Raw genomic sequence first — 18,620 nt, forward strand, 5'->3', positions numbered from 1 at the left:
TGGTCTCCCTTTCTTCTGGTCAGCAGGACATGGATCACCACTGAGAAGAGCACTTAGCTCCTGGGATGCACAGGAACTCATTACTCAAAAGCCACCCTTCTGGCTGATTAAGGAGTGATACTGAGAGGTTCCAAAGGGAGACCTACCCAGTTCTCCCTTCCTGGGAAGGATGGTGGTCACAATGCAGGCCCTTGAGCATAGGAGACGGTACACTGTATGCTCCTAGGGCAAGGACCTTGCCTTATAGACATGTGTAAAGTACTGTGCACACATTCTGCACTATATAAACGATAGATGACAATAAAAATAAAGTGGAGGTGGCAAAATGACGTGTTCCAGCTTTTCCTGAAAAAAGAAACTAAATGCTCACCTTCACAGTTTCTCCCAGGTCGAGATGGATTGGTATCCATGGTTGTCTTACATCTGCACATGTATGATCCCATTAAATTGATACACTCTGCATACATACAGCAGTCATTCTCTGAACGAGATGCACATTCGTCCCAGTCTGTAATGCCAAAACCAAAGTGTCAGTAGAACAATCTCTTTTCTGGCTGAATTGAGTTATAACTACAAATAATCACAAAATACTCTTGCGCTTATTTATATAGTTCTCAGTCCTCACAGTTTATCTGAGATCCCAGGTTTGAGTGACTCAGAACATTGTCTGATCTTGATATCCTTGCAGATCAAAATTTTTTTAAATGGGTGTCCTAGTCAGGAAAAGATTTTTGTAAAGGGGATTATTTAGATTTTTGTCATAGATTTAAAACAAGACATACTGTAAGCTTGAACCAGAGAAAGTTGGTTGGGCATTAGAAAATACAATGTGTATTTACACCAGAGAAACAAGTTACTCTGGAGCATACACTCCACTGAATTCAGTTTACCACATCTCATGAGATTTCATGTACCAATGAAGTTACAACCCACGGATGCCTCTGGACCAGCAAGTCCACTGGAAATTTACTAAGGTTTAAACAGAATTTGGATCCAAATTTTTCTTATTTGGAAGAAGTGATGCCCACAGGGAACAGTCTTGAACTTTTGGAGGAGGAAGTTCTAAGGGTGAAAACTCCCATTCTTTAAAAAAAAATGTGTTCTTTGTAAAAGCAATAGCATAAAATCTAGTGTCATAGCTGAAACCCTTTTAGGCAGTCTCAGGAGAGAGACCATGGTTTGGGTATGTAAGAAAATGCTTAAATGTAAGGGCGCCCTGCTATGGTAAAGTGGAAAACGCTTCCACCACCACTGCCAGTGCTATGTATGTGGCTAAATACAAGACTTAATTCTCCAGGGCACTCTCTCTGGCATCTTTCATGAACACTTAGACCCCAATCCATCAAACCCATAAACATGTGATTAACTTTACATATGTAAGTCGTCCCATTAAGTTCAATGTGATTACTCATACATGTTAAATTACTCTCATGGCTAAATCTTTACAGGATCAGAGCACTAGTTCACTTGGAAAAAAGACTATACTGAAAATGTAATCCCAGCTACAAATCACTCTGACCAAAGGACTGGAAAATTGAATTGTTCAACGTAACATCTTAGGCTATGTCCACACTGGCAACTGAATGACAAAACTTTTGCCTTTCAGAGGTGTTCAGAAAACACCCCCACCCCACTCCCAGCCCGAAAGATAAAAGTTTTGCCAATGACAAGCGCCCGTGTGAACAGCTCTTTGTCGGCCGCTCATTTGGGATGGAAGTTTTTTGTCGGCAGGAGAGTCGACAAACAGCGGCTACACTGAGCACCTTTTAGAAACACGCCTGTAGCAACACAGCCATGGTGCTAAAAGCTGTGTAGTGTAGACATAGCCTTAGGCTCCTGTTCTGAAAATGTACCGATATTCATTACTGTGATTTTTTTTTCTATAACAAAGGAAACTCCTATTCTAGGAATAGAAGAGGAAAAGTGCATGTGCACGCATGCATTTGTCTTTGTGCCTGAGCACATGCTTCATTTAGTACTGCCCACCTAAGTAATGTTTTGTTTCTCTCTCTTTCAGACTCATGAGCTAATTGCCATATTTTATTTATCCAAAGTCCACATCCATTTTTAAGTTGAAACCAACCCCACTGATAGGGTTCCACGATTTATCACACCATGAGGAATGCAAGAACTTCAGTAATGTTTTACCAAGGCATGGGCCCACTTGACTTTTGATAGAGTTTTATGCTGTTAGGAGGATGTTTCAGCTCTAATTATAAAATAATTTACACATTTCATTACTTGTGAAGATTTTCACTGAGGTTTTCCTGCCATTTTGCTGAGTGTGCCCCCTGTACACCAGTTCCCTTACCCCTCAAGACTGAGAGCCTTATAAGTGATGGTCACATAACCACCATCCTATACCAGAAACCTACTGACCACTATACTTACCTACATGCCTCCAGCTTCCATCCAGGACACACCACACGATCCATTGTTTACAGCCAAGCTCTACGATACAACTGCATTTGCTCCAATCCCTCAGACAGAGACAAACATCTACAAGATCTCTGTCAAGCGTTCTTGAAACTACAATACCCACCTGCTGAAGTGAAGAAACAGATTGACAGAGCCAGAAGAATACCCAGAAGTCACCTACTCCAGGACAGGCTCAACAAAGAAAGTATCAGAACGCCACTAGCCATCACCTTCAGCCCCCAACTAAAACCTCTCCAACGCATCATCAAGGATCTACAACCTATCCTGAAGGACAACCCATCACTCTCACAGATCTTGGGAGACAGGCCAGTCCTCGCTTACAGACAGTCCCCCAACCTGAAGCAAATACTCACCAGCAACCATATACCACACAACAAAAACACTAACCCAGGAACCTATCTTTGCAACAAAGCCCATTGCCAACTCTGTCCACGTATCTATTCAAGGGACACCATCATAGGACCTAATCACATCAGTCACACCATCAGAGGCTCGTTCACCTGCACATCTACCAGTGTGATATATGCCATCATGTGCCAGCAATGCCCCTCTGCCATGTACATTGGTCAAACCGGACAATCTCTACGCAAAAGAATAAATGGACACAGATCAGACGTCAAGAATTATAATGTTCAAAAACCAGTCGGAGAACACGTCAACCTCCCTGGTCACTCAATTTCAGACCTAAAAGTCACAATTCTCCAACAAAAAAACTTCAAAAACAGACTCCAATGAGAAACTGCAGAACTGGAATTAATTTGCAAACTGGACACCATTAAATTAGGCTAGAATAAAGACTGGGAGTGGATGGGTCATTACACAAAGTAAAAACTATTTCCCCATGTTTATTTTTCCCCTACTGTTACTCACACCTTCTTGTCAACTGTTGGAAATGGGCCATCCTGATTATCACTACAAAAGTTTTTTTTCTCCTGATGATAATAGCCCACCTTAATTGATTAGTCTTATTACAGTTGGTATGGCAACACCCATTTTTTCATGTTCTCTGTGTATATATATCTTCCTACTGTATTTTCCACTGCATGCGTCCGATGAAGTGGGTTTTAGCCCATGAAAGCTCATGCCCAAATAAATTTGTTAGTCTCTAAGGTCCCACAAGTACTCCTCGTTCTTTTTGCTGATACAGACTAACACGGCTACCACTCTGAAACCTTATTCCATGAGGTAACAGTTACAGCAGCTAAATTCTTTGTCCTGTGCTGATTGGCTGTTTGTGCCACCCTCGCCCACCCCATCCCCAGTCTTTTCAGATCAGCATCATTCCACCTGCTCTCCATACTTCCCTCCTCCCTTTCCTCCCGTGCCATTATCCCTCACTTCAATGTCCCTTCTCCCTTCCTTAGGGCTTGTCTACACTTGAAATAGCAATTCAGTGTAGACACTCACAGCAACAACAGGAGGGGTTCTCCGATCAGCGCAGTTATTCCATCTCCCTGAGAGGCAATAGCTAGGTTGATGGAAGAATTCTTCTGCTGACCTCGTGCTGTCTACCCCAGGGGTTAGGTCACTTTAACTATGTTGTTCAGGGGTCTGGCTTTTTAACATCCTGGGAGACGTCACTGGGTTGACTTAATTTTTGAGCGTAGACTTGGCCTTAGTCTTTTCATCCAGCTAATCCTTATCCCACTCAAACAAAATTATAAAAATTATAAAAATAATTCTTTCCAGGCCCCCACTTTGTTCACTTGCTGGTATGTTATATTTGCCTATGTAAGGTACATACATATTGTATTCTTTATCTATCTTGTCTGTTTAGATTGTCAGCTCTTCGGGGAAGGGCCTGTCTACTACTCCGATTGTACAATGCCTAGGACAATGAGATCCCATTCTCGGTTAGTCTATTAGACACTACCACAGTAGACATAATAGATAATGATAATATATGACCCCAAAGAAAGATGTTTATTGCCCCAGTACTTTCAGCTATATTAGCTCTCCTGGTTTTTTCAGCTGTGCTGTTTTAGGGATGGATTCTCTGGTCTGCCAAGTTCACTTTGTGTCAAATCAAGCCCTTATCCTTAGCTAATGTAAAACAATGTAGATTCATTCATAGAAATGGAGCTATACTGATTATACCAGCTGAAGATATGGCCATGCTATCCAGGAATCGTTAGAAGATGCAGTTTTGATACAGCTGGAAAGCCTGATATACAAATCTTTCCCTGTGTTTTCAGCTTTATTGTGTGTGTTTCATTTTCAGAAATTATTGATAAACGAATGTTTGTTCAGAGTTAAGAAACATATAAGCCATTTTCTAGCTATACAGGAGAGTGGAGCAGTTGTCTGTGCCATTCCGGGGAATTGCTGCTGGGTAAGAATGTTACTTGAACTCTACTGGATTTTTGAATTAAAACATTTTAGAACTTTTGCCCTCCCCCACCCCTTCATGCTCAAAATTCCCGTATAATGTACGTGCAGCAAGGGGCGAACACTCCAATGATGTATTTTGGCACATATCATTATCACTTTGCAAGATTGTATCTGATGGAAGTTTGATCAATATATGCTTCAGCTACAGTTTAAAGAACAGGCGTACTTGTGGCACCTTAGCGATGAACACATTTATTAGAGCATAAGCTTTATTAGAGCATAATAAATGTGTTCATCTCTAAGGTGCCACAAATCCTCCTGTTCTTTTTGCAGATACAGACTAACACAGATGCTACTCTGAAACCCGCTACAGTTTGTCTCTTCATTAATTCCATCCACCCAGATCGGGAAGTCGGAAGGGGGCTTTTCTTGACTGTGCTAAATAAGCTTTCATAGGACACGTTATTCAGAGACCCAACCACCGATTTTGCTGCCTTTGGCAGCTGTCTGAACTGTGGTTGGCTCTGTTCGTTTTGAAACCTGATGCCAGAACCATCTGATTAGAAAAAATAGTGGGTACTGTAGATCTAAAGAGGACCTACTGCAACATAAATTCCATGCACAGTTCCTTAGCTCATTTCACTGGGATGACATCAGGTAATTCCTCTGGCTGGACTTTTATCACAGAAATGTTGCATTGCATTTTTTAAAATCTGGACCAAACACAACAGCAGCAGCCTTGAATATACAGTATTCCAGAGGGGATGTGTCTTTCACATACCGAGTAAATCCACACACTATCCTCAGCTACCCACTAGATGGCAACCTCCTAGTATCCCACAAAGCGGAGGAGGAAGGGAGAGAGGGAGTGGGGAAACTGGCTAATCCAGGCTCCATTCATTCCTACATCAGGACCCTGACAGCATAAACGGAGGGAAGAATGCCCACAGAGGCCCACCATCCTTTCTCCCTAGCCACTTGGGCCAAGGGGCAAAGAGTTACAAGAGGCCCGTTCTAGTTCTAAGCCTGCGAAGGGAGGTCTGATTTCTCTATTTTCCTTACAATACTACTGTGTCACCTTAACACTGTACCTTATTTCTGTGTAAAGTACTTTTGACAAAGAATCTAAATGCTATCGCAGGTTATGAAAATACTACTTTTTTCAAAAAGATCCACCTTCTACTGAGGTGCTCTGCTGATCAACCAAAAACACTGAGCTTCTATACAGAGAAGAAAGCATAGGAGCGAATGTGGACACGTCTGTTGGAAACTCGGGATCCTGTACGATGATTCTAAGCCTCACAATGATACTTCCAGCTTTCAGGGACTCAATTTGCACCTTCAGCTTCCCAGTTTTGTATAATATAGAAATATTTGGTGGAAATGAATTTTCAATCTGAAAAAAGTGAGAGAAACGTTGATAATACAATAAGAACACAATTAAAGCAGCACATTACAAATTTTTAACATGTATGCTGTCTATCTATCTTCATATTCTATATATAACACTTATAGAAAAACATCATCCAGTCTGTGATATCAATCAGCAAAAACCGAGCAATTCAGCTGAGTCTAATACACTCACAACACAGTGGAAGGCCATAACATGAATTAAGAACAGAGAATTAATACATTTTGAATATCTGGAGTGTCCAGGAAGAGATTTTCAAAGCTATAATATCTACCTTTCTCTGTGTAAGTGCTCTGGCTGTCAAGCACTGATGGGTTTCTGAAAACTAATTCTCATTTACTTTAGCACCCCTTTTTGCACCACTCTGACACCATAAAGGAGTTTTAATTTGGGAGTGAATGTAATTTATACCCACCTTAAGGCCTATTTGCTCTGCCAGAGCAGTGCAAAGGGCCACGTGTAAATGAGAATGAAGTTCTAAAAGATCTGATATGTGGTAATAAGAGTGGAGATGGGTCAATTAGCATTTCAGATTCTGGGCCAACTCCTCAGCTCCAATGAGGTATGAAATAGCTTCAATCCTGGTCTAGGTGGCCAGCTAGGGATTCCCCTGGCATAGGGTAATGCCAGGGTGCCTGTGGGCCAGCATAGCCAGAATCCATAACCAACCTCCTTTGTTCCCCCAAGAGTAAGGACCAGGTCACAGGCATGCTGGGGAGAAGGAGAGGTTGGAGCATTCTGTGATAAACTACTGGACTGATCCCAGTTAGAGCAGCTCTGAGATGGTCTAAAATACATCTGAGGTCAAGTCAGCCCCCAGCAGGTGCTAGGATCAGGGAGTGCAGAGGTAGCATAAATCCAGCTTCCTATTCTTTCCCTGAGTTCTGTACTGAGCCCTCTGAACCCAAGGATAGAGCCATTCTCTACTATGAAACTGAACTACAGTAAAAGAAATGTAAAGCTCCTAAGTGATTTAGAAGCCTAAGTCTCATTTCCAGAAGTCACTCAGGTGCTTAGGAGCCTAAGTCTCATTGATTCATTGACTTTTAGTGAGATTAAGGCACCTAAGTGACTTTTGAAAATGGGACTTGGGCACTTCCAAAAAATGTCTTGTCAAATGGACAATGATGCTACAGATCAAACTGAGCCCTGGCTCAAATGAGCAGAATTCCACTGACTTCATTAGCCTTGAACTCACTTGCGCGAGGCCTAAATGTGTCCCAGTGACTTCATGTCCTAAACTTTTGATGCCAATATGGTACAATTTTAGAGCTCTCATCTGCTGCTTTGTCCCTAATTCACCTGTTCAATTCCATGTGACCTGACTGAAACCCTCACAGGCTGCAGTTTATCTGAAACACACAATCCCAACCCAAGTGCAGTGGAATCCAATTACAAAGAAATCTGAGACTAGGACAAGACAAAACTGACTTTTTAAAAAATGGATAGCTTATATAAATCAGTTTTATTTGAATGAATTGACTGAAAGACAACACAACAAATATATTATGCTTTCCCAGCAATGAGCTAAGTGGATGCATATTCTGAGCCAATGGAGTTACCGGAGGGATGAATCTAGTGCACTAATGTCAGTGTTAGAGTGTGCTAAACTTAGCAGTTTTGCCTTGTGGGTGCTTGAGCAGAATTTTTTCCAGGTTTCAGCCTTTGATTTCTGCATGATCCTGAACATTTTTACTTTGAGTTTACAATGTGAGGTTAGGGTGCAGGTGGTGGGAAGGAGGCCAGGGAGATCTCAGAGACCAGTGCCAGTCTATGGACCAGTTATTGAGAAACACTGAACTAGATGATCTAGTGGTCTCTTCTAGCCTTAAACTCTATGACTGTGTAAGAAAGCATAAAGCAGGTAAGGTTTGCTCAAACTGAGCTAAGTTTCACTCAAAACGTTCACAAATCTGAGCAAACTATTTGACTGGTCTGAGTTCTGATTTTCCAGTGGCTTCAGATGGTGTTGAAAATATTTTGCTGTTTGAGTCAGATAGACAGATTCGCAAAAATGCCCCTCTACCACAGGGGTGGAGTATTCATGGCCACGAAAACCTACGTCTTGCACCTATGCAAGCAATTACCCATTTTGCATGAGCAAATGTCCATTTAGGTAAGCAAATGTACCTGTTGTGTCTTCCTTTGAAAATGTGGTCCTGTATGTCCAATCTTTTTGTTGTCAGTCTTTTTTGAACTTTAGAGGGGACTTGGGCCCATCTGTACATATAGTTTGGGGAAATTCTGGGCTTGGATTTAGATCTGAACTTCACAGTGAGGTCCCATCTCTATAAGACGGAACTACAACAGAATACCCTATCTGAAACTCCCCACACTTTGTGGAAGTTCATGTCTGGAACCAAACTCAGGCCTATTTATTTTGTAATTCATGACTGATGAATTGACAGCACCTTAGATTCATGGCATGCAGTATGTGAATATCTAATGAGGTATTAGAAGCAATCCTGACCCAACCTCCTCTGCTTAAAGGAGAAAGAGCTTGGAGAATAGGTGAAAAATTGCTGAAAACATAACACAAAGAAACCCAGGCCACACGTGCATTTCAAAGATCTATTAAAAATCCTCAGATCAACTTGCAGCAAATTCCTTATCAATATAAAAATCTGAAGTGGAGAAGACTCTTCTGCATCACTGTTTTTCCTTCACTCTTCTGTAAGGCAAAACTGCCATTGACTTCAGTGGTAACCAGGTCAGGGCCCTGATTTGCTTTTTTATTTTGCAAACTCCTTTTATTTCAATTGTAAGTGAAGGTCCAAAGAAATGGCCTGAGGATTTTTACCAGACTTTGTAAATGTGTACAAGCTTCTCAGAGACATTAAGTAAATCCCAAGTTTAAAACAATTACACACATATATTTTAGTGTTACCTCTCTGAGCAACAGGCTTGAAAACTCTTGATATTCTGAGCTACTCGTGTTGTGGAAATGTTCAGTGAAGCTATAGTTTAGGATCTTTATTGTAACACCAAATATCTGGGCATCTATAAGACACAATATTAAAATATGGATAAAGGAGAAGAGGAAATGATTTGATCAAAACTGATGTACCTGAATCAAAACCTCAGATTTGGGTTCAGGGGCAAACTGAAACACTGAATACCAGAAGTGGAACCTTGATGGTGTAAATTAGCATAGCTTCATTGAAGTCAATGGAGCGCCTCTGATTTACAACAGCTGAGGATCTGGCCTGAATCTGAACACTCTGAAGTTTGGGAAAGTTTAGATTTTGACCCCTAATATTTAGGAGTTTTCAAATCTGTTTTGTAGTCACCCATTATATATGAAGTTTGATCTAGCATTTGTATCCAAGTATTTCTTTTACACCCATCTATCCCGCAAATTAGTGAAAATCTGTGTAGAAAGTAATGATGCGGAATGGACATGGGGGTGATAGAAAAGAAAATATAATTGGAGAAATACTTAGTGCTGAAGGTGAGATTCTCTGTCCAATAACCTAGTACTAGTATGAAGTAAATGGACCACTATATTTCTAAGGTGTTAACGCTAAACCAAACAACTAGAGCCAGTTTTCTGTTACTGATCTTCTAAAGATAGAGACAAGCACTTAGAAATTCTCCAATGTGTTTTTAAATCCAGGTCTGGGTTCCTATCAGGTCATCACAACTTGTCATTGGAAATTATGTTGCATGGTATTAACAGCATTCCTAAAATGAAGATTAAAAAAAGGTACATATAATTTCCACTGCCTAACAAACAATAATGGCTTTCATGTATAGTGTGTTATCTGAAATCAGCAGCTTGAGAGCCTGTAGCAACTGCTTTACCCTGTAACATAGATAAGATAGATACTTTCAGTCTACAGCTAAGACCTTTTTCTTTTTTTGGTGGCTTTACCTTCATATCTGACTGATGTATCTATATTTCCTCAGTCACTATAACCTCTATTTTCTCCTCCAAAAGAGATAAGAGAGGTAGCTCCTTACAGAGTCAAACCATTGTCATTTCTTAGCTGACTAAAGGGAAGAATCCTACAAAAAAGTGACTAGCAACATCCTCACAATGGCTGTAACTAAATATTTTACTTAGAACAGGTTGGGACATTTCTGATTAAATTTTCTCTTTTGTTGAAACCCAAATGTTTTTCAGAGACATTTGACAAAGTTTTTTTCTGGGAAGGTTTCTGAGGTCCAGGGCTCTCTGATACTTATAACCAGAATGAGAAGAATCAAAAACCTGACCTTTTCAACATACTTCCACTTTGTTTCTAAAGGTTTTGTCCTCATTACAATATGAAACAAAAACAAATTCTGAAACTTTGGAAGGCCTCATGAAACAGAATTGTTGACCTCTGGCCAGCTCTGATTTTTTCTGACGGATTTAAGAGGCCATGTGGGATCTCAGGAAATAATTTTAGACCAAAGGAACAGCAAAACTTTAGTAGACCCATAGTCCACCTAATATCCTATGTAAAAAAATGGCCAGTGTTGGATACTTCAGAGCCAGGTATAACACCCACATGATGATGCAGCTAATTATGCAGTGCTCTACCATGGGGGAATTTCTCCTTCACCCCAGCTAGGGACCAGTTTATGTCTTGGATTGTGAGGCTCATTAACTCATATAACTGTAAATACTGACCTCATTTAAACAAAGAAATTGTATCTTGTTAAAATTTAGGAGGGCGTTTGGTGCAGGTGAAAGCAGAGGGGGAAGCAGCATTGGCTGAGTGGATGGAACTAGCTGTAATATAGCAGAGCCTCTGCAAGCTTCTTTATACAGCTCTTGTCCATGGACTTCAATCCTGATCTGTTGCGCACTAGCTCACCAAAATCTGGCCTTCACTCAAGCAGGTGTGTCAGTTATAATATTCTCAGAGAGCCTCTGATTTATACCTATGTAAATCACTTCACTTCCTTGTTCCTCTCTCAACTCAGCTCTAAATCAGACAAAAGCAGGACCTCCCCTGCAATTTATCTTGACTGGAAAAAAAGGGTAGTGCAGCAATGGCAGCTGCCTGCATGGGCAACACCACATTCTAGATTAGATTTATGTCTCTAATTGCCTGACTCAGGAAGCAAGTGCTTCCCTTTACCAGCTGCGTAACAAAAGAGCCACACAGCTCCACACAACCCCTGCTGGCTGGTTATCTGAATTACACTAGCATTGGGGTAAGGGGAAGAGAGCATGAGTGAGTGGAAGAAAGCTGAAGGTGGGGTCTTGAAGGCATCATGGGGAATCCTCACAGGATAGAGATGTGGTGAGAAATGCAACATTTCTAAGGTGATATTTACCGGTTTTGACATTTCGATAGGAGATAATGTTCTTTCCACAAGCTTCATAGCTGATCTTCACTGTGTATTTTATACCTGCTTCCAGCCCAGACACATCCCTTTTCATTTCTGTAGTCTCCATACTTGTGATCAACTCTTTGCCCTTGTACACTTGTACTTGGAATGTGTGGTTCAGAGTAGAATATACACTCCAAGATACTTCAAAACTGCTGCTGGTAACGCTGACGATTCGGTGGTTTTCAATTGAAAACAGATCTATGGTAGCACAGGAGAGCATCATCAAAAGTGAAAGGAATCTTTTTTCTAAGAGATGATGTACTCCAAATCCATTATACACATATATGGTTTTGATCAATAGAGTGAAATTGCTCATTGCAAAATAAACGACCAGATTCTGCCATTTTTACACTGAGTAGTATCCTACTCCACAAGTAGCCCCACTGGAGCCATTAGCTATACATTTACAATTTGTTTTCCGTTTTTTGCCTCCAGGATTTGTGACTGATCTATATAAATACAGATACCTGTCCAGTAAAACACTGGCTTGAATGACTGATGTAAATGCAATCTCAGTGGTAACTACTCATGGAGTAGAATACCACTCAACTTGATTCAGAGTAACAGCCGTGTTAGTCTGTAACCGCAAAAAGAAAAGGAGTACTTGTGGCACCTTAGAGACTAACCAATTTATTTGAGCAGCGAAAGCTTATGCTCAAATAAATTGGTTAGTCTCTAAGGTGCCACAAGTACTCCTTTTCTTTTCACTCAACTTGAATAAGGGTTGCAGAATTAGGAATCAATAACTGCATTCAATACCTTTGGAATAATTATCATATGTATTATATCCATACATGCAGTGTTATTGTAGCCATTTTGGTCCCAGGATATTAGGGAGAAAAAGTGGGTGAGGTAATATCCTTCACTGGACCAACTTCAAGCTTACAAAGGACCTGAATAAGAGCTCTGTGTAAACCCAAAAGTTTGTCTCTCTTGCCAACAGAAGTTGGTCCAATAAAAGATATTACCTCACCCACCTTGTCTCAATATATGCATGTATTCTTTATTTATTTTATACTTTGCTCTCCCAATGCACTTCCTCAGCCAAATGCTACCCATCTGGGCAGTGTAAATTAGAACAAAGCTTGGGATTCTAGTTTTCATGCAGACACTCAACACAGAATGGAAGACTGTGGCATCAGTCAGTCACAATTTCAGTTCTTTTTATACTGATTGAACTTCCTAAGGAAAAGGGAATCAAAGGTTTTTTCAAACCAAACAATGTGGGTGCCTGTTTCAATGGAAGGGACTTGTTCCCAATCATTCAAGCCAGTGGCCCATCAAACAGATAGTTTTACAAATCCTAGAGGCATAACACCTACTGCTCTAAAATGACTGATTTAATTTCTGCCACTTTATGTTAAATTGCAAGTGGAGGACTAATATGAGGGTCAAAGTCATAATAACTGATAGTCTCAATGAACTAGACAAAAGGTCACTTCTTAAAACTTTCCCCTCTGCAAAGAAAAAGAGGGGGGAGATTGTTAATGGGATTGCGATCCTGCTCAAGTGAAGGAATTAAACTGGGTAATAGAAAGGCTAAGCTATTGGGGGTCATTCCTACTACTATCCCTCAGCTGGAACTCTAGACACTGTAACTCAAACAGCCTTCAGGACAGAGGGGATTGAATTGGTGATGAACTTAAAATCAAGCAATATTAATTAGCATCCAAGGTTACTTATAGCATTCTGAATCAGTAGATTTATTAGCTGTTGATTTACTTATAGCGACAGAACTATTGCTTGTACTAACTGGATCGCGTGGTGAACTTGGAGTAGAGTATATCATATTAAGGAAGAAAGGGCATTGTTAAGCAATTAGACATTCTTAGCCAAACAAATCCAAATTAAACATCATCCACATTTTCAACAGCTCATAGGACTAAATCAGTGCACTGTAAGTAATATAAGTGGAAACACAAATCACTAAATTTGCTAAGGCCCTGATCCTACAGACACTAACCGACGTGTTTAGCTTTAAGCACATGAGTAGTCCCATTGAAGTCAGTGGGATCTAAGCACGTTTAAATTCTTTTCTGAATTGTGCCATAAGGAATAATTTCACCCATCACTGATTTGCAGCTATGTCTGACTGGTACATAGCAACCGTTTAACAGCCTAAGGTTAACATTACACAACAGTTGAGGACCGTAACAAATACTGTACGCAGTTGAAACTGCAAATGGACTTTAAGTATGCAGAATATACTTACACATATTTGTATTTCCTGAGGACCCTGTGGATATGTATTGATAATGCATGACTGGATCAAAGAAGTTATTGCAGGTTGAAGCTGAAGCTTTGGCAGATGGATTTGGGAGCTTTTTGGCAATTGGCTAGGTATTGTGGGATAAAGTACATGGTTGGTTTTGCTAAAACAATCAGCAGTAAAACAGTTAACAGGCAGATCCTATGCCATCTTCCACTCCCAACTCCATCATAAAGGGCAGAGAGCACATTGTGCTCCAGAACTCCTTTGCTGGCACACAGCCCTTTAAAGTAGATGAGAGAACATTCCTCAGACTTCTGAAAATCAGGCCCATGTTTCCTACCTTTAAATTCTTTCTGTGGCTGGCTAGAATTCCCGTCCACATGTTCGCGTTCACAGGTGCAGTTATAATAACCTTCCAAATTTATGCAAAGCTCTGATCTGGAACAAGCATTGAGTTCAGCGTGGGAACATTCATTTACATCTAAGGAGAGGAACACAGTTTTTAGGACAGAACTTACAAGTATCTTGAAAGCAGCACAGGAATTTACCTGCAGTCTATAGCACAGATAAGGCCAGACTATGTACACAATTACAGTAATGTAAATCCATCCGAGTTACTCTGGATTTGCACCAACACAACTGAGATCAAAATCTGGCCAGCAAGCAATTTCAAAGCACTTACTGTAGAAAGAATGATTTGCTATTCTCAAAGCTAATGGCACAATCAAGCAATTGCATATGTAAATTATGGAAAGAAGTTTGACTTTCAAAGTCGTTCATGGACTGGGACCAACCCAGTGTCAGTTTTATGCATTTTAAAAGGATGTTAGTTTCCTCAGTGCTGCTCCTCTGTTCTGTCTCCCCACCAAGAGAGTTCATCCCACAACCACCCTCTCCATGAAGTCCCTGTCACTCTTACCCCTTTCAGCTTGTTGCCTTGAAAGAAAAATATGTATCTTATTATTACCTCTCCCAGCCCCTGCATTTTGGCCACAGAGAAGAGTGTGGGAATGCCACTTGGGACTGCAGTGTTACCACCTCCCTTGAACCAGCTTTGATCCAATTACAACTCTCCCATAATTTATTTTTAAGATACGATTTTTAAAATTATGTTACCTTTCTTACTATTCTAGGGCATGAGCCAAAACCCACTGAAGTCAATGGGAGTCTTTCCCTTGACTTCAGAGGGAGTTGGATTGAGTCTTTAAAGCATTATTTTCAAATTGCGTTTTTAGGCCAAGTAGTGTTTCGTACTACATTTTTGGAGTTTCAAATCTTCAAATACTTAAACTGCAATGTTTTGGTAGATAGATCAGATCTAGGTGACTCTAAGAAAGTGGTCTAAATACAGGGGCTCATATACCACAGGGATGTGTGCACGCCAAATATCTAGGCAGATCATATTCTTATTTGATCATCCAAGTTATCTGCAGTAGCACTTGCAACAGGTTTCCAAAATACAAAGCAGTCTTGATTTCAAAGGGCCCCATGAAAGTTTTCATTAAGACTATTACCTGTTTAAAATGCCTACTACTATGCCACAAATTCAGGCATGCTTTTCTTTTAAGTCTAAAGATATGCTACCTTATGAAAGTGTATTTCTTCTCAAGTGAGCAAGGGAATCCCCCACCAAAATGCAGATTTCTAAATAACTATGAATTAGAAACTTCATTTGCCACAGAGTGGGTATCTTAGACACCCAAATGTTCAAAGTTTCACTTTATATTTCCCATGGTCAATGGCAAGCCATAGGGCTAAAATTCTGAGTGACTGAAAAAGTTTCCCCGAGAGACAGAACCATAAAAAATAAAAACCTTGAACATCTATGTTGATAACTTCATACACACGCTTCACGATGTCTTTCAACAAAGAAGAAACTTTCATTAGTGGAGCTGGCTGATGTAATCCAATAAGAACCTGAGATGTTAATGTCCCAGCATATGTTTCTGCCTGAGTAGTCTGGATATGGTACACTGAGGAATTTAAAGGCCATAATGCACCAGTCATCTGTAAAAGAGGGGAATAAACTTTTATATCTGATTTGTTTAGCAATACAGCTATACACCAATGAGGTATAACCTATCCAGCGATTATCATACTAAAAAAAACTAATACTTAACTGAACAAAACAAAACAAAACAAAACAAGCATTCATTCAGAATTCAACAACAGGAAAAACAAGCAGTATTTTAGTTTGAATTTGTGTAGAGTGAACATTTCTGTTTCTCTTATTGCATAGAAAAGGATGCAGTGTGATAACTGCTAGACTAATGAAGGAGTTGAAATCTTTGTCAGACCTAAAAGCTTTGCCAGGAACACATAAGAAAAGGAAGGTCTGGTTGTTATTGACAGGTCCTTTTTGAGTGTAGTACTTAAATAACAGAGGCTCAATAACAAAATACTTATTACAGGCAGAGCTGATAGCACAGCCTATTATTAAAAGGACCCAACACTTCCCTTATAAGCAACTGAAAACAGAGTCTTATGACTTTACCAAAATTCAGCACTTGGGCTGAAATTTTCCACACTGGGTGTCTGCCTCAGGATGATTTTTTTAAAATGTTTCTGCCAGAATGGTTCAGCTGTTTCCAAGGATGAGGCTAGAGGGAAGAACATTGTTCTAAAACGTTAAGAAAATTTTAACAACCTTTTCTTTGAGAAGTCGTGCTGCCCCCTTGCTTTGCAGCAGGCACTTGAAATTTAGCAATGGGGTGATTTTTGCATCAGGGATGCCTTTTGTTCCTCCTGTGAAAATCCACCCAAATTTGAACAAGTTATAAGCCTCTTAAAAATCTGTTTGTACATGCTCAGTAGAGACTTGCTTGAGCTTAGCAGCCAAAACATCAGAAAATTCCATATGCACTGGGCATGCTCCAGTCCCTCACAGCTCCTAGTGAGGACCAGACTGCACATGCACCATCCTAACAAAGTGACTGAGCTTGTTCATTGGAACTTTCCCTCTAACAGCAGCTGCTGTTTACTCCTGGAGTTAAACTATCAACATTTGCGGGAGTCCGAATCTGATTTATATCTAGATCCCAGTTTCACAAATGGCCCTTGTTTCCAGAATGAGTCAAACCAAAACCCCAGATCTGAAAACACCCAACTTTGGAGTTCTTTAAATCCAGATCTAAATTGTATCTCTCAAGTCCATCTCTGCTTTTAAGTGGGGCTTAGAGGCAGAGCAGATGTCACTGGAGTAGAAGGAAAATTAGATCTTATAGCATAAGAACTTTGAACTCCCTTTCAGTGTCTTAAGAAATGTCAAAGGAAGCTGTGAAATTGCTGCTACTTGACATATGCAAGAGTAAAACTGGCATTCACCTATTGAGAATGCTTTAGGAAAAATTAAATCTATCCTGCTATAATACTGGGGAGTGGCTGGATAATAAGGTCCTGCCCAACACCAAGAACCCTTCCAGCCCAATGTAGCTTGGCTGTGTTGGTATTGAGTATCAATGTCGATGCAATGAGAGAAACAAGAACGCAAGAGCTTTCGGTTCTTTGTATCTATACGTACCATGGAGTGCAAAAGGCGTGAATGATTCAAAAGTCTTAGATCCACTCTGCTTAATTCATTAAAATCCATTTTCACAAGGACTGACACATTATACCAATATTTTTTCAGGTTTCTCTCTGAAATTGAACAAATTAAAATATAAAAGCATTTGGGGTCTGATTCAGAACAAATTCGAGTCAATAGAAAGGCTCCCATTGAATGCAGTGGGCTTTGATTCAGTATCTGTGAATGTACCATATACAGCTATCACAAACCAAGGTATTTCTCATGTAATCCAGATGACAGAACTAGCCAGGGGGAAGAATTAGAGCAAGAAAGTTCCACCAGATCTTTAAAGCCAGTTGTCAGGGGCTCACAGATTCAATATTGAAACCAATCATCCTTGAATTGATGGAAATCAGATTAATGTATTATGTTATGAAGATACACAATAACAATTGCTTTGTTTGTCCTCATCTTCAGCAGAAAAAGTAAGGCTTACTTCTTTTGGAGGGAGTTGAGAATTTGTCAACAGCATACCTTCTGGTATAGGATCCACACAGCCTGCTCCTTTGGATGAGTTACAGCATTTTTTAAGTCCTGGACAGTCAGTATCAAGTGTGCATGAATAGTTTAATGAATCCATTTCTTCCTCTGGACAAACACCAGGTCTTGAGGCAAATTCATTGGATCTGTTCAATGCTGTGTAATAAAAACATTTAACAGCAAAATTGCATGTGATATTTGGTTTCTTTAACATTGTGATATTGAATCTAAGGGATACATCTCCTCATAGTCCTGGGTGAGGGTCTCTTCTTGGGGTTTTCCTGAGGAAAGGGGGGGAGAATAGCAACTTAAGACAAGAAGTGTTCTGTAAAAAATTGTCAACATCATCAACATTTTCTGATTTTTGTGACTTTTTCCATGACATTTTTATCAACATTTTGAGTTAATAGAAAAGACAGGTTGCAATAAAGGAAAAAAAAATAAAACTTTGCGTAAAATGTGGAAAATGGAACATTTCCAGCAAAACAGAAATAACTTGGAAATTTTCATGAGGTCACTTTCCAGTTTTTTGACCAGCTCTAGTCCAAACAGAATGAAATGTAAGGGTCAATAAACAGCAAAAAGCTGAGACATTCTGGGTTTTACCCCCACCAGCTCCTTCAGTTTTTATAATCTAAAATATTACACAGGGATGGAAATGGGGGTTTTCATGGGGATAAATTCTGCTCTCAGTTACACCACTGCCATGCAACTGAAAGCTATAGGGTTACATACTAAGAAAGGAGAGCAGAATTCAGCCCATGATTTGTAACCTGACAGTGTTTATTTAATTTCTGGGAATTACATGAGGTTGCTATCCTAAAACAGATTTAGCCAAGAAGAGGGTGACTAAG

The 18,620-nt window shown here is 40.0% G+C and overlaps 1 protein-coding gene across 1 annotated transcript in view; it reads right to left on the minus strand.

Moving 5' to 3' along the window:
* UMODL1 (uromodulin like 1) overlaps positions 1 to 18,620 on the minus strand; it is a 65,736-nt gene that overhangs the window by 34,252 nt on the left and 12,864 nt on the right. Inside the window, exons 3-10 of the mRNA XM_084622213.1 lie at positions 17,761 to 17,922; positions 17,242 to 17,357; positions 15,536 to 15,728; positions 14,062 to 14,202; positions 11,453 to 11,707; positions 9,069 to 9,181; positions 5,947 to 6,166; positions 371 to 508 (exon numbers count right to left, since the gene is read on the minus strand). Of these exons, the coding sequence (XP_084478339.1) occupies positions 371 to 508; positions 5,947 to 6,166; positions 9,069 to 9,181; positions 11,453 to 11,707; positions 14,062 to 14,202; positions 15,536 to 15,728; positions 17,242 to 17,357; positions 17,761 to 17,922 (1,338 nt within the window). The remainder of the gene's footprint in view (positions 1 to 370; positions 509 to 5,946; positions 6,167 to 9,068; positions 9,182 to 11,452; positions 11,708 to 14,061; positions 14,203 to 15,535; positions 15,729 to 17,241; positions 17,358 to 17,760; positions 17,923 to 18,620) is intronic.

This window comes from Lepidochelys olivacea (genome assembly GCF_965140295.1).
Source record: "Lepidochelys olivacea isolate rLepOli2 genome assembly, chromosome: 1".
In the NCBI taxonomy this organism is placed as follows: Eukaryota; Metazoa; Chordata; order Testudines; family Cheloniidae; genus Lepidochelys; species Lepidochelys olivacea.